General features: G+C 42.1%; 1 protein-coding gene across 1 annotated transcript in view; it reads left to right on the top strand.

Moving 5' to 3' along the window:
- The window catches only part of LOC122804745 (ciliogenesis associated TTC17 interacting protein), a 2,188,718-nt gene that overhangs the window by 321,491 nt on the left and 1,843,600 nt on the right, over positions 1-23,627 (top strand). The window contains exon 4 of the mRNA XM_044074809.1: positions 22,064-22,119. Coding sequence (XP_043930744.1) covers positions 22,064-22,119 — 56 coding nt within the window. The remainder of the gene's footprint in view (positions 1-22,063; positions 22,120-23,627) is intronic.

Below are 23,627 nucleotides of genomic sequence, written 5' to 3'. Positions count from 1 at the left end.
ATGATGATGCCCCCAGAGGATAAATGTTTTTTGTCCAAAAGTGTGCCTTTGGATGCCATGGTCATGGTGGAGGCCACTAAGAAGTAACTTGTGAAAGAAAGTTCCTCTGTTTATCCCTCCAGCAAGAAGTTGCCGGCGATGAACAGATTCAGGAACTGTGTCTGTGCTTCAGCAACCTTCACCTTAAGGTCACTGAATTATCTGGCACATTTCACGAGACGTGAGAGTAACCTGATTAAGGAACTGTCAGACACCATCTCAGGAACCGTTTCTGAAGAGGTGAAGACATCTGTCACTTCTCAGTTGGCAACCCTACAGTCCATATCCAACTGTTCCATAAGGCTCATTTCTAACATAGCAGAAGGAACCTCAAGGACAGCGGGTTCAGGTATTTCCATTAGGAGACATGCCTGGATGCTTTTGTGTGATTTCGTGGAGCCCTTTGTCTTAGTTCATCAATGCTCCCTTTAATGGCATGTCACTTTTTGGTCCCAAGGTAAAAGACAAATTGTCCAGGTGTGAGAAGGAAGGAAAAGACCATTTCTGCCATGGGCATATGTTTTTCCACCCTCAAAGATCATTTTCAAAGAGTCATTGAGGTGGTGGTAAATGGTAAAATGTGGTTCAAGAAATCTCAAGGTGCTTTCTAGTATAGATGGAAGAGGTTCCCCCAGGGGCAGAGATGGGAACTCCAATGGTAGATGCTGCTCATGTGGCAGAGGTGGCCCAGAGAACCAAGGGTCCAGAGAATCGTTCTTTGGCAAATCCTTCCAGTGCTCCTGAAAGGAGGGCTGATTGTCCACCTCTGGAAGCAATCAGGGGTCGCTTGTCCCTTCACCAGAGAGCCTGGCTAGAAGTAACAGACACTTGGGTGCAGAGGATAATTTCCAGAGGGTATGGAATAGCATTTTCCTTTTCTTTTTTCAATTCAAGAAAATCCCCCAATCAGGGGGAATCCCCCGATGTTCCACCCAGTCAGAGGGAACAAGCAGCAATTCAAATACAAAAGCTGCTAGACAGAAGAGTCATCCCACACATTCCCCCCAGGCCAGATAGAACCCAAAACTTACTCAAGGTTCTTTTTTGTGCCATAGAAAACAGTGGACTGGAGATCAGTTTTGGATCTCAGCATCTGAAATCCGTCTGAAAGACCAAGTTCCAGATGGTCACAGTTCAGTCCATTCTTCCTTTTTTCGAGAAGGACGATTGAGATGTGCTCAGTAGACCTTCAGGATGCTTACTGTCACTTTAAAATGAACAGGTGGTCCAGAAGGTTCTTATGCTTGGTCCAGAAGGTTCTTATGCCTCTGGCTGGGTGACCGTCATTATCAGTTCAGAATTCTGCCCTTTGGTCTCACCACAGCCCCCAGGGTGTTTACCAAATGCATGGCAGTAGTAGCAGCAAACTTGAGACTGCAGTGTTTCTGGGTGTTTCCATAATTAGATAACTGGCTCATATCTGCCGCGACCAGACATCAGCTCATCATAGCAAAAGAAAAAATGCTCCAAACGTGTACTGTACTAGGAATAACTATAAACTGCAAAAAAATCTCAGCTAGAACCAAGTCAAAGTCTAGAATTCATAGGGGCACTGCTAGACACAAAATCATCAGTAGCCTCACTTCCCTTCGCCAGAGTTCAGACAATAAGAACACAAGTTGAAAACCAGCATTTAAGCCTGCTTGGGCCTTCAGGCTGTGGGATTAGTAGCGGCAGTGATAACATTAGTACTTTTAGCCAGATTTCATGAGAATCCTTCAATGGATGCTGCCTTCCAATTATCAATTCTTCATCTCCCCTTATCTACCCAGATATGAATCACTAACATATGAAAAAGGGATCTGATGTGATGGATTCAGTCAGATCAGGTTCTACAAGGCAGTTTATTAATCCTATCTCAGCCCAAGGCCATAGTGACCATGGATGTTTCCCAGCTGGGGTGAGTGATGGGTCATTACCTAGGGAAGATGGTCCGAGGCATGTGGTTCCCCAAAGAGGCAAATTTGCATATCAGTGTCTGTAGAACTGAGAGCAGTGCTTTCAGCATTGCAAACCTTTCAGGGTGCTCTCCCTTTGGGAGCAATTGCAATACAAACAGACAACATGTCAGTGGTTTAGTACATCAGCAAACAAGGAGGAACCAAATTGTATCCTCAAAATCGAGAAGCACCCAGGGTATGGCAGTGGGCAATATCTTCCAAGCACTTTCTTACAGCAATGCACATTCGGGGGAATTCCAACATGCTAGTGGAGAAACTGAATAGGTACATTCCACTACCTCACTAATGGTCCCTCAGACAGCGAAAATGATTTTCCTCAAGTAGGGCCAGCCATGCTGCGATCTCTTTGGGTCCCCCCTGAGCAACAAGTGCAATAGCTATTTTACCCTAATCCCACCACAGGAGGGATCACTGAGGGATGCTCTCCTTCACAATTGCCCTCCCCCAGTTTGCTTTATGCATATCCCCCAATTCCTTTGATCCCAAAGTTTCTACAGAAAGCTGCCAGGTTGAAGAGCCTAGTCATCCTCATTGGACCCTTTTGGCCTGACAGATTTGGTTCCCCTTCCTGTGGCCTCATTTGATTTATGAACCCTGGATCCTGGACCCATCTCCAGATTTGCTGTCTCACCCAACAAGCATGATACAGACTGCTCAGAGGTGACCTGTGTCTGGCATACAAGGCCATTTCAGACCCAGCCTTGATGGAGTTGCTGCATATCCATAAGACAAACTCCACTTGTGCAACCCACATGCAAGGCCGTAGCCTGGTCTGTGACATTAATAGAACTTGTTGGCAGGATAGATTTGTGTACCAAAGACTCCCCCCTCTGTGGAATAAACTCCCTCTCCATGTCAAGCAGAGTACCTCTCTAGCTCCCTGTAAGAGGAACTTGCACGACTAGATGGGAAACAGAAAATATACCCCTGGGATCCCACCTGTGTCCCTGCTGGACAGGGGAAACATGTGCTGACTTTAAGGGAACATGGGCAAAATTCTTGGCTAGGCTTATAATGGCCTTAGGGCCAATAGCCTAGTATCATCCTATGAACCTGTGATACATCCGGACCTCCCGAGTCTCAAGCTAACAGCTTGGTTTCTCCATTTCCAATAATAGCTGAACAACCTATGTTCTCATCCCGTCCACCAAATTTTGTTATCTTCCCTCAAGCCATCTGCAAGGAAACTTTATGCTAGCAAATGGAAAAGATTTGTGCACTGGGCACTTCAAAATGATGTGGACTCCCTTTCTGCACTGATTCATAGTATTCTGCAGTTCTTGATGTTCCTTTTTAGTCAAGGAACCAATTTTTCAGCAGTAAATGTTCAATTAGCAGTGATTTCTAATTTCCATATTGGTCTTGATGGCTCTTCAATTGCTTCCCATAAACTTTGTAAAACCTTTCTACGAGGCACACTTCTGTTAAAACCCCCCTTTAAAGATCCTACTTCTCCGTAGGACTTAACTCTGGTACTGCAAGCTCTGGTCCTTCCTCTCTTCAAACTTGCACATGATTGCGATTTTAAATTTCTTTCTTGGAAAACTTTGTTTTTTGTGGCCATTACTTCTCCCAGACAAATTTCTGAGATTCAGGCCTTATCTGTGATGCCTCCATATCTAGTTTTTCATAAGGCTAGAGTTACTTTATGAACTAATGAGTCCTTTTTGGCCAAAGTAGTGTCAGAGTCCAACATTAACTGATGCATTAATCTGCCAGTTTTCTTCCCAAATTATACAAACAAAGGTGAATATTTGTTACATTTACTTGACGTTCATAGGAAATTGCATTTGTTTACACAGAATAAAGGACCTCTGAACGTCAGATCAGTTATTTGTTTAATTTGCTGAAGGGAAATTGGGCAAGCCTGTGTCTAGAGTTTCCCTAGCTAAATGGCTTACTAACTGCATTTCCTTTATGTATCACAAGTTGAACTTGCCTTTACTTAAACAGCTACGTGCTAATTCAACAAGATTGCTAGAAGCTTCCTCAGCTTTTCATTCAAGAGCCTCCATGGATGATATTCGTACAGCAGCCACTTGGGCTTCCCCTCACACCTTCATCTCTCATTACAAACTGGACTTAGTTTCCAGGGGTAGGGCATCATTTGGCATCATTTGGCTCAATGGTGCTTAGGAATATCCTTCCTTGAGGCCACCCTGGGATTTAAGTAGCTTGGGACTGTCCCATCAGTTGAGGACAGAATGAAAATTAACAACATCAGGTACAGAAGTTATGTACTTATCATAACATTCCATCTGTGTTGTCCATTTTCATTCTTCCCTAAGTCCTCACTCACCGACCCCCAACTTTTATTTTTCTGGAAAAACGAGTGGCTAGAGTGAGTTTTTGGATCTACTCCTTGCATTGTAAAGCTCCAGATATAACTTTGTTTACTCTTTCTGCTATATATTCCTTAATGTTCTTTACATAAGAGTAACGTTGTCTGCTATAGTCTGCAAACAAGATTGGAGGTAATGGAGGTTGGTGCATTCTGGGTAAGGGAGAAGTTCGAGAATTCAAAGTTGCTACGAGCTTTTACAGCGGCCGAGTTGGATCTGGGGGATCAGATCTGAACTCAGCAGTTGAGGAAGAATGAAAATGGACAACACAGATGGAATGTTATGGTACGTACATAACTTCTTTTTCTGTGTGTAAGTCTGCCTCTAATGTGAAACTGTTGGAAAGACATACGTACAGTAAAGCATCATCATCATTGCATTCAACTAATAATGTGGTTAAAAAGATGGAACTTCAAAATGTGGTTCATGTAGACACTTTCCCTACATTTTGGGATCAGAGTTTCTGAAGCTTGAGAATGGTCTTGCTTCAACTATTCTACTTCAAAAAGACAGTTGCTTGACCTCAGGAATAGTATATATTGCCATTTGCTCTGGTTACCCAAGTTTTTATGAGGGAAAAACTGAATGTATGTTAAGGAAAAAGATGTACAAACATTTGTATGACGTTCAGAACAACAGTCTAAACAGTGCTCTTTTTAAACACTTAACATGTAGTAACTTTTGTGGGCTATAAATCTGATATATTGGAAAAGGTTGTAATTAATGCTGGGGGGGGGGGGCTGTGAATGGGAAACCAAATTTAGAATACAGAGAATTACTGTGACAGAGATTGAACACCCCACCCGGCTTAAATAAACATGTTTGTGTTCAGCCAGTTTTAAGACTAAGAGCTGATAAATTATTATTTTTACACTGTGTAATGTGTACTACTATTTTTACATATTGTTTGATATGGATCAAACCACATGATGGTTATTAAGGTTTAATATGCATTGATTGCAACCTTGGGTTTTACTATGGCACTTTATTTAGTTGTCCCTATTAATTTAACCTATGAGGTTTTTTTGTCTTGCTTTTTTTTTTTTTTTTTTTTTTTAAGAATGGATTTTTGAAAATGTTGACCACTTGGAGTTTTACTATTTGCACTTCGCATTATGTTTCTTTATGATTGAACAATTAATGGTTTTCGTTAGCATCGTTGTTATAAAAGGAAGTGATGGAACATGTTATTTAATTCTGATGAAGTCCCGGTGTTAAGGGGATGAAACTTCTCAGTTATTGCTTTTATATTTTGTTTGTTATTAAATATAGTATTTTCCACAACTGGTGGTGCAACCTGTTCACTTAAATTTAGAATGTTACATATTTGGTTGTTAATCAATTGTTCGTTATTAATCTGTATATGAGAGCTACTTTTGCTATGTTTTTACATTAAGAAATTCCAGGATTTTCCATCTTGTGGCAGAAGGTTTATCTGATCTCTCTGAGTTGCGAAGTACTCCAGGGATCTCAAAGTGTAGTCATTTATTGGCCAGAGGGCACAGGAGTTTGCAGCTTTTTTGTCTGCTATAAATCAGGTGTGGTTTTGCAGAGCTGTTCACCAAGCGGGGCAGTTAGCAGTAACCTGTATATTAGCAAACCTATAAAGCTAGTACTTAAGACTTTAACCTTACCATAGAAAGGCCTTGCATGGAGCTACACTAAGGCAGCTAATTAGTATGTCACACAGCACTAATATCAGATCATAGCACTATCTAACATCTAACCTTAATCCTAGACACCACTCACATGACCGCTGTAAAACCATGTCCCTAAACCATAATAGCCCAACCCTAATACAGGTCCTGACAACATAGATTTGTAATTTCCTAATGTCTCTGTCACCAGTTTGGTAGCTAAAGTTGGGCATCCTTAGACAATGTAGCAATTGTGTCATGTACTTGGACAACCTTTTAATCCTTAAAGAAACTAACACAGTGTGTGAGAAATGTACATACATAATTTCTCGGAGGCACAAATCTCACTTACAAACTAGAATGTCAAGAACACACACACTGCATCCTTCACACGTACCGCTCACCACAGACACACACACACACACACACACACACACACACACACACACACACACACACACACACACACACACACTGCATCCTTCAGACATACTGCTCGCCACACACACAGACATTATACTGAGGTGCTTAAAAGAAACCTTTCCAAACCTCAAAGGCCTCCTAAGTCATCAGACAGCAAAACCTATCCTTAGCAGTCACTAAAGCACACCCCAAAGGCAACACCTAACATCACACATAAGCCCACACCCAACGATCCTCCAAGAACAAAGCCCATAAGTCAAGCAAACACTTTACCTCATATTCTTGTCATAGGAGATTCTATTGTATGACACAAAGATGTCTGTCTTACCAGGCTGGAGAAGATATCAGATCTGATGTTGTCAATTTTCATTCTATCCTCAACTGAGGGTTCGGATCCAATCCCTCGGATCCCACTCGGCCATTGCTAAAGCTGGTGGCAACCAAAAACTCTTAAGCTTCTCCCTTACTCATAATGCACCAACCCCAATTACCTCAGATCTCATTTGCCACTTTAAGCAAAAGAAGTGGTCTTCCATCTCTGTTGAGCATTAGCTAGATAAGTGTGATATTTTTAATTTTTTTCTTCAAAAACAAACCTTTATATACTATCCCTTACCTTCTTTTTAAAGTTTCTGTTGTTTCTTCTATTCTTTTCCATCTGTTGTACAATTTTTGTCTGTACCTCTTAGGTACTATTGTTAGTATTTCCGTTCTCTCTATGACACTGTCATAGCTTAGTTACAGTAGTTGGCATTTCTCTCTTTTCTTCTTTTTCGTATTTAAAACATATATATATAGATATATATATATATATATATACATATATATATATATATATATATATATATATATTTTTTTTCTGTATTTGTATTTGTTAGAAATGACAGATAAACCAGCAGGTTTAAAAAACTGCATAAGTTGTGGGCACAAGCTGCCAATTTCTGATGCCCACACACTTTGTGTATACTGTTTGGAACCCCTCCATTTACAAGAGGATTGCTCGATTTGTCTTGGTTTTAATCCTTTTGCATTGGTGGAACTCAAAAATAAGCCTATCTTAAAAGGTCTTCTTCCTTCTTCCTTTGGGGAAGCTATATCGGAGGGTTGTTCTTCCTCTAAGTCAAAAACTGTTGTTGTTTGTCTTTTGGCTTTTTCCCAGTAAGGGGTCGCCACAGCGGAACTCCGTTCTGCTAATGATTGGCAGTAGAGTTTTACGAAACGCCGAGGTGCCAGCTCGACGCCCAACCTTCAACGAAGGCACGCCCATTTACGCATGCATGTCTTTCGAACACATCAAAAACCGTTAAAGTTAAAAAAAATCCTCTTCCCCTAAGCCATCTTCCTCCTCAACTTTGGACTCCTCGAGGAAGAGGTCTCATATGGACCCTGTTTCAACCCCAGATCTGAAGAAAGCAAAAGTGCAAGTTCCTGCTAAGGAGAAATCATTGGATCCAGTGCCTCCTCTGTCCGATCTGATGAAGTCTAAACTCTCGGATCTGACTACATTTGAGCCTATGCAAACCAAACCTGACCTTCAAGCTACTAAATTTCTAACCAGAACAAGGTACTCTCTGTCTCTGGATCTGGTTCCTGACAGGGTACTTTCTCCATTCTTAGAAAGGTCTAGGTCTCCATCCATATACTCCACTTGATCTTCCAGAAGCCTAACAGAAGAAGATGTGGAGAGACAGGTGAAGAAGATTCTCTTGGTGCAGAACCAGATTGGTGTTCCTTTGGCAAATATCCCTCTGGGTCAAGAGACCTGAGTATCTACTACTCCACCATTGCAGATTCCTCCTCTGACTCCTGTAGCTTGGATCCAAGTCATCCAGATCCATCTGGCTTGGATCTGAGGAAAATTTATTCTTGGATCTGAGGTCTTCTCTGAGGGCTCTAGTCCTGTTGGATCCAGAGAGCTCTCAGAGCTGTACTCTGTCTTTCGGATCCAAGGTGTTGCTTTTGACTCCAAAGATTTCAGAGCCATCTCTGCACCTTGGAGCCTTGGCATTGGATAGCTCTGCTATGGCTTCCACCTTGGACGTCTTGCCCTTGGAGCAGGGGAGGCCTACAATTCAGAAGCTTGTCTTCTTGGATCCAATGGCCTCTCACTCTCCAAGCTGCTGTGCTTTTGAGGCTGCAAAGAGAGTATTTTCTGCCTTGACAGTTCTGACGGATCCTTCCCCACAGATCCTAAGTCTTCTGCCATGATGCCTCAGTGCTCAGAGCTTCACCATCTCTTTCCACAGGGACAGCCAGTACCAAAACCCCAGGCTCTCTCCCAAGGAATTGTATTCTGCTCTTCTGATACCTCCCCTGAGCATCCCACTGAGGAGGTCCCTAAGAAGAGGATGTGTAAGAGGGAACACTTAAGACACCTTGGAGGAGTCTTTTACTGAAGACACAGATTTCGATGAAGGCAAAGGGTTCCCACGATCACCTCCTGAAGATGTCTCCTTTGTAGACACCCTAGATATCCTTAAGCAGAGAGGTGGTTGAATATTTAGCAACTCTATGTCTGAGGAATCTGTTTCCCTGGTGGCTTTTGATATAAGACCCTGTACCTCCTGGGTGACTCTGCCCACCGATGAGCTCATCGACTTGATCTCACGGCGGGCATGGAAGGACCCTGACACCATAGAGCCCATTCTTCGTAGACCATATAGGATAATTGCATCACCTGTGGATAGACAGTTTTGGGGGAAAGGAGTTTCTGTTGATGCCATGGTCATTGCAGTGTCCACCAGAAAGGAACTAGCAGAGGAAAGTTCCACTGTCCATTACCCCAACAGGGAGTCGCAGGTGACTCACGGATTTGGGAAGTGTGTCTATGCTTTATGCGACCTTCGCCTTAAGGTCTCTGAAATACATGGCGCACTTTACTAGGCTTCATAGGGATTTGATCAGGGAGTTATCAGTACCCTCTCAGGTGCTGTTTCTGATGAAGTTCAGGCATCTGTTTCTTCTCAGTTGATGACCCTACAGTCCATATCCAATTCATCTATGAGGCTGATCTCACACATAGCAGAAGGAACCTCAAGGGCAGCGGGTTCAGGTATTTCCATAAGGAGACATGCCTGGATGCACCTCTGAGTTTGTGGAGCCTTTCAATTATTCTTTCATCAATGCTTCTTTTAACGGACTGTCTTTCTTGAGCCCCAAAGTAAAAGACACTCTGTCCAGGTTTGAAAAGGACAGAAAGACCCTGTCAGCTGTGGACATGTGGTGTTCGAACCCTAAAAGAACCTTTTCTAGGAATCAACAAGATGGTCAGAAAATGTGGTTCTGGAAGTCTCAGGGTCATTTTCAAGACACATGTGGAACAGGTTCCCCCAGAGACAGAGGAGGGAAATCTAATAGCCAAAGATGTCCCTATGGCAGAGGTGGCCTGCAGAACCAGGGTTCCAGAAAATCATTTTTTGACAAACCCTACCAGCGCTCTTGAAAGGAAGCCCAATTGTCCACCTCTGGAGACAGTTGGGGGACACTTATCCTTGCACGAGAGATCCTGGCTAGATACAACAAAAGATACTTGGGTGCAGAGGATTATTTCCAGCGGCTATATAAATACCCTCCCCTCTATAGCTCTGAGGGTTTACAGGAGCAGTTCTCAATACAAAGACAACCAGACTTTAGGGTTTACAGGAGCAGTTTTCAATACAAAGACAACCAGACTTTAGGGTTTACAAGAGCAGTTCTCAATACAAAGACAACCAGACTTTAGGGTTTACAGGAGCAGTTCTCAATACAAAGACAACTAGACTTTAGGGTTTACAGGAGCAGTTCTCAATACAAAGACAACCAGACTTTAGGGTTTACAAGAGCAGTTCTCAATACAAAGACAACCAGACTTTAGGGTTTACAGGAGTAGTTCTCAGTACAAAGACAACCAGACGTTAGGGTTTACAGGAGCAGTTCTCAATACAAAGACAACCAGACTTTAGGGTTTACAGGAGCAGTTCTCAGTACAAAGACAACCAGACTTTAGGGTTTACAAGAGCAGTTCTCAATACAAAGACAGCCAGACATTAGGGTTTACAGGAGCAGTTCTCAATACAAAGACAACCAGACTTTAGGGTTTACAGAAGCAGTTCTCAATACAAAGACAACCAGACGTTAGGGTTTACAGATGCAGTTCTCAATACAAAGACAACCAGACTTTAGGATTTACAGGAGCAGTTCTCAATACTAAGACAACCAGACTTTAGGGTTTACAGGAGCAGTTCTCAATATGAAGACAACCAGACTTTAGGGTTTACAGAAGCAGTTCTCAATACAAAGACAACCAGACTTTAGGGTTTACAGGAGCAGTTCTCAATACTAAGACAACCATACTTTAGGGTTTACAGGAGCAGTTCTCAATACGAAGACAACCAGACTTTAGGGTTTACAGGAGTAGTTCTCAATATGAAGACAACCAGACTTTAGGGTTTACAGGAGCAGTTCTCAATACAAAGACAACCAGACTTTAGGGTTTACAGGAGCACTTCTCAATACAAAGACAACCAGACTTTAGGGTTTACAGGAGCAGTTCTCAATACAAAGACAACCAGACTTTAGGGTTTACAGGAGCAGTTCTCAATACAAAGACAACCATTGCTTCCTTTCTTTTACTGACAGTTCAGACTGTAAGACTTCAAGTAAAAAATTAATCTGCAGCACCTCAATCCCAGCCCGACTGGTTCTTCAGGCTCTGGGATCGATGGCAGCAGCAATAAGGTTGGTGCCACTTGCCAGGTTTTATATGAGAATTCTTCAATAGATGTTCGCTGCTCAGTGGTCTATTCCTTATCAACCTATGACATACAAGATAAGAATCACTCATCTGCAAGAGAGATCAAAAATGGTGGATTCATTCACACCAGGTTCTACAAGGTCATCTGTTCATTACCCCTCAGCCCAAGGCCATAATGACCACGGACGCTTTCCAGCTAGGGTGGGGGGAGCATTATCTGAGGTAGACAGGTTAAGGTACATGGTCCCCCAAGGTGGCCAATTTGCATATAAATGTCTTAGAGATGAGAGCAGTGCTGTTGGCGTTGCAGGCATTTCAGAATGTTCTCCCTTTCGGGACAGTTGCAGTAAGGTCCGACAACATGTCTGTCATCTGGTACATCAACAAACAGGGACATACAAGTCCTAACCATTGTGTCAAGAAGCTCTCAGAGCGTGGCAGTGAGTGATCTCTTCCAACCACTTTCTTTTAGCAATGCTCATACCAGGGAAGTCCAAGGTGATAACAGACAAATTCAGCAGGTGCATTCGTCTACCTCACAAAGCTTCCCTCAACAAAAAAATTGCAAAAACTATCTTCCGATAATGGGGCCACCCTTGCTACGATCTATTTGCGTCCCCCTGAACAGCAAATGAAGCAACTACCTTGCCCTAATCCCCCCTCAGGGGGAATCCCCGAGGGATGCTCTACTTCACATTTGACCCCCTGGTCTCCTTTATGCGTATCCTCCCACCCAATTAATTCCCAAATGTCTTCAGAAAGGTACAAGGGTGAAGAACAAGGTCATCCTCATTGACCCTTCCTCTAGCCTCACCTGATTCAACCACCTTGGTTTCCTGATCCAACTCCTGACCTCCAGTCTTGCCCAACAGGCGTGATATATCCAGACATAGTGAATCTCAAGCTGGCTGCCTCATTTCTCCAGTTGCATTAATAGCCAGACAACCTATGCTCTTTTCTCCGGTCTGTCATATTGTTTTATCCTCCCAGAAACCTTCCACCAGAAAACTGTACTCCAGCAAATGGAAGAGATTTGATTTTGGGCTCAAAAACATAACTTTCTTTGCTCCCATGCATAGAATGTTGGAATTTCTAGCTCATCTTTTCTTCTGCTGTTAAAGTACAAATAGCAGAGATTTCCAGTTTTCATGCTGAAATAGATGTTTTTTTGTAGCATCCCATAAGTTGAGTAAAGCTTTTTTGAAAGGCACTCTACTCTTAAGGCTACCTTTTAAAGATCCCCCCCCCCGGGACCTAAACTTTGTGCTGTAGTCTCTCACACAATTTCCCTTTGAACCCTCAGCTACATGCAAACTCAAATATCTTTCATGGAAAACAATTTTCTTAGTAGCCATTACCTCGGCCAGAAGAATCTCTGAGATCCAAGCATTGTGCTTGAAACCTCCATACTTGATTTTTCATAAAGACAGAGTTACCTTGCGTACCAACCCATCATTTCTTTTCAAAGGTGGTGTCAGAATCCAATATAAATCAATCAACTAATTTACCAGTATTCTTTCTCAAATTTTCTAACAAGGGAGACTACATATTACATTTATTGGATGTTCACAGACAGTTAAGTTTTTACTTAGGACTAAAAACATGAGAAATTCTGATCAACTGTTTTTCATATGTGGAACCAACCTTGGGTAAACTAGTTACCAAAGTTACTCTGTCTAGATGGATAAGAATTTGCATTTCCGTTGTGTATAACAAACTGAGCATTGCTCTGACAAAACCTGTTCGAGCCCACTCCACCAGGTCCATGGCAACTTCCTCACGGTTTCAGTCCAGAGTGACCATGGATGATATTTGTCCAGCAGCTACTTGGGCTACTCCCCATACCTTTGTTACTCATCAGTTGAAGGTAGAATGAAAATTGAAAACATCAGATAAAGACGTTATGCACTCACCATAATGTTCCATCGTTGTTCATTGTTATTCTTCCTCAGCTTCCCTCCCACCAACCCCCACCCGTAAGGCCTCTGGAAGAATGAATGCCTAGTGGACCTATATGTCCTTATTTTTTTATGTAACCTGCAGATACAGTTTCTCCATAATAATTTCCATTTTTTACTTTCTATTAAGGCAGCAGACAGGATGTGAGGTAATTGGGGTTCGTGCATTTTGGGTAAGGGTAGAAGCTCGAGAGTGTTTGGTTGTCATAAGCTTTAGCAACAGCTGAGTCGGATCAGAGGGACTGGATTCGAACCTTTATTTCAGGAAGAATGAAAATGCAAAGCTGACATGGAACATTATGGTGAGTACATAACGTCTTTTTATTACCTGTCTGGTGTGAATGGATCCAAAATATCACACATGCGCCCAAGTCACTGCAACACAGGTAGCGATATGATTCTATCATAGTCCATGTGGGTGTAAATGACCTGAGATGAACCACCCAGGACTGTATGAAGAGAGACATTATGGATCTCAAGTCACTGCACCACAGGTAGCGATATGATTCTATAATAGTCCATGTGGGTGTAAATGACCTGAGATGAACCTCACAGGACTTTATGAAAAGAGACATTATGGATCTCAAGTCACTGCACCACAGGTAGCAATATGATTCTATCATAGTCCATGTGGGTGTAAACGACTTGAGACAAACCTCCCAGGACTGTATGAAAAGAGACATTATGGATCTCAAATCACTGCAACACAGGTAGCGATATGATTCTATCATAGTCCATGTGGGTGTAAACGACCTGATATGTACCTCACAGGACTGTATGAAAAGAGATATTATGCATCTCAAATCACTGCACTACAGGTACCAATATGATTCTATCATAGTCCATGTGGATGTAAACGACCTGATACTGAATTCACAGGACTGTATGAAAAGAGACATTATGGATCTCAAGTCACTGCAACACAGGTAGCGATATGATTCTGTCATAGTCCATGTGGGTGTAAACTACCTGAGATGAACCTCCCAGGACTGTATGAAAAGAGACATTATGGATCTCAAGTCACTGCACCACAGGTAGCAATATGATTCTATCATAGTCCATGTGGGTGCAAACGAACTGAGGTGAACCTCACAGGATCAACCTCACAGGACTGTATAAAATGAGACATTATGGATCTCAAGTCACTGCACCACAGGTAGTGATATGATTCTGTCATAGTCCATGTGGGTGTAAACGACCTGAGATGAACCTCCCAGGACTGTATGAAAAGAGACATTATGGATCTCAAGTCACTGTTTCACAGGTAGCGATATGATTCTATAATAGTCATTGTGGGTGTAACCGATCTGACATGTTTCTCACAGGGCTATATGAAAAGAGACATTATGGATCTCACATCACTGTACCACAGGTACCAGTATGATTTTATAATAGTCCATGTGGTGTGAACAACCTGACACATACCTAACTGGACTCTATAAAAGGAGACATTATGGATCTCTGAATGTGTGACACACAGGTACAAAGCCTTGCATTGAGCAGCACTCTACCTTCACAAAGGATGATGCCACAATATGAAAAGAAAATTATAAATTTTACTAATTGGTTTAGCTTCTGGTGTCACTCCTGGGGAATCCAGTATCTATCTGCATGGGAGGATATAGCTAACACACTACATTGCTTTGCCAATTATGGTCTGCTCCTGTCCCCCCTGGCTTTCAGATTTTGGCTAAAACTTTATCCACACCCTTAGTGCCATTTCTAGGCAATTTCAAAATGTGATGGTACTCCGTGCTAGGAGCCTAAATGAGTAACTCCACATCCTATAGCTTTTCTCACTCTGGAGAATGTAAACATATGTTCTATTACTGAGGTTTGGCTTAAAACCACAGAAAGTACTCCAGCAGTTCAGGGTCACAGTGCCTTCCACACATTTAGACCAACAGCAGCAGAGATAGGGGCTAAAGGTGGTGGTGTGTCGATCTACATTAGCAACCAATAACTCCAGGCTAGACCATATAGTGCTCACACCTACCAAAGGATCAAAAATATTGGACCTAGTACTCACCAGCATGAGAGAGCGTTGCACCCCCCCCCATCTCCTCCAAACTCTGAGAACAAAGCTTACCCACGCAAATTATTCACAGAAACCTTGTACAAACATGTAAATGGCTACACTGAGTCTGCCTTGCCTAACAGAAGTATGCCCAGATCTAACACCAAAAACAAACCTCACTGGTGGAAACCTCAACATGGTATATATATATATATAAAAAAAAAAAAAAAAAAAAAACCAGCCATGGTCAAAATCAGAAAGAGCAATTGTCATTGAGATACGAGTTCAGTGATTCATCTAAACAAGAAACTAAGAGGTCTAATAAAGTCTTACAAGACCATTTATGAGGTCAGGATAACCTCCCAGGCTAAGTTAGATCATAAGGCCTTCTTCAGCTGTGTCAGGAACTTTAAAGGTTACACTCAACAGTGTGCAGAACTGGTATCAAATGGCACAACCTTCACTGACCAGAGTGACGTAGTGAATCTACTGGCTAAGAAATTTAACTCTAAGTTCACCCTCCAGACTCCCAATCTACCCCTTGTGGAATCCCTTCCAGCATATTCCCTCAACTATCAACAGGTATCAGATTCTGGTGGCAGTCGCTAAGACCAAAAACACTGCTTCAGTGGGCCCCAACAGTATCCCTGGTTGCATCATAAATAGCCTAAAACATGACATAACAAGACCACTTGAGGCACTCTTCATCTAGACCATCAAAACAGATTATGTGCCAGGTGATTGGAGGGCTGTAACGGTCATCCCTCTTCAAAAGGGTGGACCATCAACCAACCCCGGGAACTACAGGCCCATCATTCAACAAGTCTAATATGCAAAGTCATTGAACAAATTTTCATGGAAATAATCAGCAAGGACACTGACAACCTACAGACACTGGACCCGTACCAGTTTGGCTTTGTTAAGGAAGGTCTTGCTTACTCACCCTGATAGGCTTTTTTGAGAGGATCACTAAGGCTGTGTATAAGGGGAAAATGGTACATACCGCCTACCTTGGCCTGGCAAAAGCGTTCAGTACAATACCTCACTCAGATATTATTGCCAAGCTCTCAGAACTAGGCATAAATACCTACATAACTCGCTAGATTGCTGGCTGACTCACAGATAGGACCCAAGAAGTCAAGATCGGTAAGACACCTCTACCAGGAGTCTAGTAACCACTGGAGTACCCCACAGCTCCATGTTGTGCCAGCTCCTATTTGACTTCTACTTCTCGGAATTTGAGACTAATGCCAAAGGCCTGTGGCTCATCAAGTTCACAGACAACTGTAAAGTGGGAGCTATCATAGAGTCCCCCCCCCCCCCAGCAAAACCAGCATCCTACAAGAGGGTCCAGCACAAACAGAGTTCTAGTGCCAAATCCAGAGATTAAAACTCAACATGAAAAAATGTGTTGTAGTGCCGTATGGGAAATTGTCCACCCAAGCTAATTACTCCATCGATAAAATGTCCCTAAGAGATGACCCAAAAGTTAGGGATCTAGGAACATATGTAAACCATAATCTGGTCTTCAACCTATACATAGCCAAGATAGTAAGAAAATCATTCTATGTTGCCCAACTGATAAGCAAGGGTATGGCATGCAGGTCCGGGGAAGTTATAATACCACTCTACTCAGCCCTTATCAGACCCATCGCTGACTGCAGTCCCCCCTATGATATGTGCCTAATAAGGCACATGAACCTTTGAGGGTGTTCCAGCTGTTGCCTCGCCAGGAGAATCCATGAATACCCTGTCCTACAGAGACAGTGTTAAGGTCCTGTCTGTGTACTCAGTCTCCTATAGGTTACTGAGAGGTGATCTGTGTCTAGCATATAATTCATCCTCAGATTTAGCTCTGGTGGATCTCTTGCATGTCTGCAAAACAAACAACACCAGACACACTAGATTCAAGGACGTGAATGTTGCCTGCAACATAAATAAAACATACTGGAGATACCGATATGTGCCTCAAAGGATCCTCTCATTTATGGAATAAGCTACTAATCTGTGTGAAGCAGAGTTTATCTGTGGCCTTATTTAAGTGAACTCTTGATCAGATTCCAAATTCACCCCGAGTCTGACTCCATGTCTCTGATGTACAGAGGTCAACATCAAGTAAATTAATCCCAAATCTGTTATACCACATCCCACATAACCCATAGCTTCCACCTTACTAACATACTCAACCATATAGGTATCCAAGGAACTTGGGGACAAAACCGGGTAGGGTTGCATGGTTAGGCTTGTAAAGATGCTGCCGGTCATTAGGCTAGTATAAACCTGTGAACCTATGTTTGAATGATCATTGCTGCAATAGTCACTCCTTCCCTCCACCCCCTTACTTTTTTTGTGTTTTTTATGCCATGGTACGGACATTTGTTTTTGTTGTTCACAGCAATGTCCTTTCAAGCCTCATCCTCCTCCTCTCAGTTTTCATGAAAACTCTACAGGGCTTAGCACCCAAGCCTATCTTTTAGTATGCTCAGCTCAAACTGACTTTTTGGGGCCTGTAGAAGGTTGCCTGAAGGTTTGGAAGCTAGGAAGCTGGCCCAAATAGCTTAGGCCAATGCAGCAATGATCATTCAAACATGTACTGTTATGGTGAGTTTAACTTATGCAATTGTACTTTGTCTTTGTTGAAGGGCGCTGTTCCTTGTTCAGTCATTTAACTGTGCACTGTACAGACACAGGCACATAGAACCATAACTTTGTCTATATACCCATATGGTGCAAAATATAAACAGTCTCTGAAATGAAAGAAAGAACTCATTGCATACAAAAATAAATCTAACTCACAAGAAGCCAAAAACTCCCTTACTAAATTGAACAAGGATCTCTGAATTCTGATCAAATCAACCAAAGGCAGATGAGTGGTAAAACTGGCCTCCCAGGAAAAGGTAGTATGAAAAGCCTTGTTTAAGTGTGTTAGAAAGCTATGAAGCTATGCCTAGCACTGTACGGCTCTAATGGTAAATATCACATAGTCAGACACAAAGGACATGGCCAGTCTACTAGCAGATAAGTTCAGCTCCAACTTCACCTTTCCCCGTCCTCCAGTATTTTCAGATCAAATGCTCACATGTACATCTGTCCTCAAACCTAACAAGGACAAGTTCTCAAAGCACTATCTACGGCCAAGAACAAGATGTCTGTTGGGCCAGACTGCATGCCAGGCTGGGCCTAGTGGTTGGGCTGAAAAATGAATTGTCAAACCTGCTGTAGAAACTGTTCAACATTAGCCTTAAAACAGGCTTTGTACCAGATGCATGGAGAATAGAAATAGTCATTCCCTTGCACAAAGGTGGGCGCTGTAACTGACATGGGTAATTACAGACTCATAAACCTGACCAGCCTCATTTGCAAAGCTATGTACAGAATCATTATGGAAATAATAAAAAGGGATATAGTTGACCTACAGACTCTCAGTCCAACCCAGTTTGGATTCATCACGGGCAGGTCCTGTCTATTTAATCTGGTTGATTTCTTCGAAAAAGTCACTGAGGCATTCAGGGGATACTGCCTGTCTGGACCTTGCAAAGCCATTCATCTCCACCTCACACTCCAGCATCATAGGTAAATGCTTCCAGCTAACTGTTAACCTCTACGTAACTCATTGGATAGCAAATTGGCCCACAGATAGAACACAGGAAGTAAGGGTGAGAGGGTGAACCTCCTCCAAAAGACCTGCCATTAGCGATTTACCCCAGGGTTCAGCCCTTAGGCCACTTCTCTTTGACATTTACTTCTTGGAGGTCAGAGCTAATGTCAGGGCATTGTGACTGACCAAATTTACAGATGCAAACTTAATGCCGTAATAAACTCCTCAGGAGGCACCGTGATCCTACAAGAGAGCCTATCCCAATCAAATAGTTTGTGCTAAAACCATGGACTGAAACAGAATGCCAAGAAATATATAAATGTATCCTATGGCAAGCATGACTTCCTTTGTAACTACCACATTAACAACACACTCCCGAAAGTTGAGCCAGTAGTTAGGGACTTGGAAAGGGAACCTGTGTAGGCAATCCAGTACTGTTAGAAAATCATTTTTCATTGCACAGCTTATTAGTAAAGGTATGGCATCTAGGTCCAGGTGTGTGATCATTCAGGGTATTCTGCACTTCTCTGGTTGATCATAGAGTATAATGTCCCTTTTGGTATGCATCTATCCAAACATTTCACACAGCCGGAATGTACACATTATTTTCTTACTAAGAAAATCAAGGGCCTAAATTGTAAAAATTTTGCAGACCTTCTCAAAATCTTGTCCAGCTTCTTTGTGGCTTACAGGCTATTGTGGTGTGATCTCTGCCTCATGTACAGAGCCTTAACACACCCAGTCATTTCAGACCTACTGCACAAAGAATTAGAAAAGTATTGGAGAGTATTCTAAAACATCCTTGTGGCCTGACAGCTAACAGTTGTGATGATTCCTGCATTTATTGTGTATAAAAGTAGTAATAGCTTTTAGTAGTTTAGATTTGCTTATTGGTGTTTCTCAGAATGCTGCTGTACACTGTTTATGAATAAATCTGCTTACTGCAGTAAGCCTTCATGTCCAGAAGACTTCTTTTGATTAACAGATTAGAGCAGGCAATCTAAACAGCATGTCTTTGGCAGGAAAATTACATACCTAGAGGACCACATTCAGGCATTGGGAGAGCATGTAATATCCCTATCCTTAGGCCAGAACTGAACTCCTGACCATGGAACATAGTGTCTGCAGCAGTAAGCACTATGTCCCAGTATCACTCAGGATCATAGTGCATTCTGTTAGAGAAATATTTAGCAGGGTGATGGGTAAACCTATGAGCTAGAAGCATTAGTAGAAACTATATGACAGTTTTGTGTCATTTACATAACCAAAGTCAGTTTATATGTGAATAATTTCATACGTCTCTTTTTAAGTTTTGCAAGCCTCAAATACAGACTGGCTAGTAAAACTTTTGCAAGCCTCAAAAACAGACTGGCTAGTAAAACTGCTTGAAAGAGGTTGTGATGATGTGAGATAGTTCCAGCTGTGCTAGGGGGAGTAGGGCAATGCATGTGTAACATATGGCAGCATAGCTAGTTGGCGTTTTGTAAATAATTGTATGTCATTTGAATACCAAACTGATTTGTACAGATGATTATGTTAAAAATGTATTTGTAAAGTTGCTTGTGTTAAAAATGTATCAACAATGGGTCCTGCTGGACAGTAAAGAAGTAGACGTATGTCAGACTGTATTGTTGTAACTGATGAAATGTTTATATTTTAACTGAGAATACTGGATGGGAAGGGGTTAAGTTCAGCCCAGCTAGCCCTAAGAAAAATAATCTGAAATTAAATGACTTGGTTTATACAATAACGATTTTATCTCCCAGGTCTGAATGCAGCCAGAGATGCAATGTCTGTGAAAAGCTTGGGCTGGGATCCTATTCTGTTGTCCTTATTGGTAAATTAATTGCTACCCTGGGGTGCCAGAGAATGGCTTATTAATTTCTGAAAGAAGGGTGGAAGTGTTGGAATTGTTTTATAGTTTCCAGATGCCTGTAATAAATCTTAGCTAAAGTTCTGTGTGTGTATTGTGACACATCAGTGCCAGATCCTGGCTCTGTTTCTAGTGAGATGGTAGTGTGGGAACCACAGAGTCAGGTGACCAGATGTCATTCTGTAAACAGCACTGAAATTGTATTTGAATACCAGTGAAAGATGTGAGGAGTGCACTATGTTTTTTGGACCTGACAAGACACTCATCCACTTCATCTTGCCTTGCTTTAGTAAGTAATTAAGGAACAGTAATTCTTCAGTCAGTTAAAAAAATATAATGAGATTAGCTAAATGTTTTTTTCTGTATCTGTCTGAGTCTTTCCATCTGTGTTGTTTTTGTATTTCCTATGATGAAACTCTGGTGTTTACTGTAAGTAGATATTTCAGTATTTTCATTTTTTTATTATCAAATATCTCTAGACCTTTTATTGTGGCTAGTCTTTTAGAAAACATTTAACCTTCGAGAGTACTTGCATTTATTTAGTGGCATTGTGGCTCCACATTCCTGAAAGTCTTGCTGCTTGGTTAAACACTACTATTTGTTTATTTTATTTTATTTAACATTTGTTTAGCGGGAAAGTCCAGCTTGGAACGAAGCCAGTTTTCAGCGTAGGCCCTGGGGGAAAAAAGCTCCAGACTCATGTTTTTGAAAAGTGGGAGGAAACCAGAACACCCGGAGGAAACCCACACGAACGCAGGGAGGACATACAAACTCTGCACAGAAGGCCCTCTAGCTGAGAACCAAACCGGAGAACCTCTTGCTGTGAGGTGACAACACTACTGCTGCACCACTGCTCCATCCTTGTATAAATTTTAATAAGTGTAATTGGGTACCCTGGTGAGAGCCTTAAAGTAGCTGGCTTTGGGTGTTCTGGTGATAGTAAATCTACCTTATAGTCTGGGTGGAGGTGGCAGAGTGGGTAAGCTGTGCCAGCCTTTCCAAAGTGTGTGTGTGTGTGTGTGTGTGTGTGTGTGTGTGTGTCTGTGAAAATCAAATCTCAGAGTCTGTGTGACAGCTACTTTGAACAAAGACACTGAGAGCACTGATTCCACAGAGAAGGTGGTGGAGGACTTGGCTTGGAACACCCAACTAAGGATTCAGCTCTATAGCGGTCAGTGAGGGAGTCTTATTTGGGACCTGGAGAGAAAGCCCAGCCCCAGGACTTGAGTGTGTATTCTCTGTGTGCTCGTAAGGGAAACTGTACTTGGTGCAGAGCACTGCCTCTGAAAATTCTGTGTGTGCCAATTTTTTTTACAGTCAACGTTCCTCACCACTACCAGTGGTGAGGATTGAGGCTTCCTGATAACTGGTGCCGAGGAGGGATGTCACAGAAGTTGTGATTGCTTTACTGATATCTCAAGGAGACTGTATCAGTTTTCAGTTTAATCATGGATTTCATCACAGATTTTTTTCTTTCTTGTAGGTTATGTATCCAAGAAACTTGACACTCTGGAACAGCATTACCATGAGTATTTGAAGGTAATTCTTGGATGTTACATTTGTTTTATTAGTTACTGGTTTCATTAAGTGTGTTTTCAGATATGGAATGTTTCATTGACAACTGATTCATCAATAGAGCCCTTCAATTGAAATTTGATGAAGGAAAAACATTATTATGCTCTGGGTGACGGGAAGTGAAGTAAAGCCTCCCCCCATTACCACATGCATTGGGCTTTGCCGTCTGCACCCCCATTTTTAATATAGCCTGTTTTGAGGTTGTACCACCTCTGGGCAGGATACAGGTTTAGCTCTTGATGGAATGCCCATTTGAGTGTTTCCAGTCACACTTTTCAGATCTGCTTGTGATCTGTACATTACTTCCGTGTTTCCAGTCACAGTTTCACATCTGCTTGTGATCTGTACATTACTTCCGTGTTTCCAGTCACACATTTCACATCTGCTTGTAATCTGTACATTACTTCCATGTTTCCAGTCACACGTTTCACATCTGCTTGTGATCTGTACATTACTTCCATGTTTTCAGTCACACGTTTCACATCTGCTTGTGATCTGTACATTACTTCCGTGTTTCCAGTCACACTTTTCACATCTGCTTGTGATCTGTACATTACTTCCATGTTTCCAGTCACACTTTTCACATCTGCTTGTGATCTGTATATTACTTCCGTGTTTCCAGTCACACTTTTCACATCTGCTTGTGATCTGTACATTACTTCCGTGTTTCCAGTCACACTTTTCACATCTGCTTGTGATCTGTACATTACTTCCGTGTTTCCAGTCACACGTTTCACATTTGCTTGTGATCTGTACATTACTTCCGTGTTTCCAGTCACACGTTTCAGATCTGCTTGTGATCTGTACATTACTTCCGTGTTTCCAGTCACACTTTTCACATTTGCTTGTGATCTGTACATTACTTCCATGTTTCCTGTCACACGTTTCACATCTGCTTGTGATCTGTACATTACTTCCATGTTTCCAGTCACACTTTTCACATCTGCTTGTGATCTGCACATTACTTCCGTGTTTCCTGTCACACGTTTCACATCTGCTTGTGATCTGTACATTACTTCCATGTTTCCAGTCACACTTTTCACATCTGCTTGTGATCTGCACATTACTTCCGTGTTTCCAGTCACACTTTTCACATCTGCTTGTTACTTCCTTGAACTTAATATGCTTTTACTATCTTTGCTGATGTGCACAATACTGTACATATTTGTTCCCTCATCTCCATAGTTTTCAAGAATTTTTAATAATGAATTGTTTGACTATTTCCTTGTTAGTTGATGTGCACTGCTTACTGATTATTTCTTCACTCACTGTTGCCAGTTCCCGATCAGGATAGACACATCTTTTTTTTTCTTATTTCCCACACAGTAATGCAACCTGCTTGCACAGGAAGTGAGAAGGGAACAACAGTAGCTCCATCTGCCAGTCACAGACTGGGAAAGGTGTCTTATAAGCTCCATCTGCCAGTCTCAGACTGGGAAAGGTATCTCATTAGCTCCAGCTGTCAGTCTCAG

The sequence above is a fragment of the Protopterus annectens genome, chromosome 6.part0 (genome assembly GCF_019279795.1).
Source record: "Protopterus annectens isolate FY-2018-M chromosome 6.part0, PAN1.0, whole genome shotgun sequence".
NCBI classification, from domain to species: domain Eukaryota; kingdom Metazoa; phylum Chordata; order Ceratodontiformes; family Protopteridae; genus Protopterus; species Protopterus annectens.
Note: the sequence above shows the minus strand (reverse complement) of the source record. Positions and strands in the feature narration are given on the sequence as shown.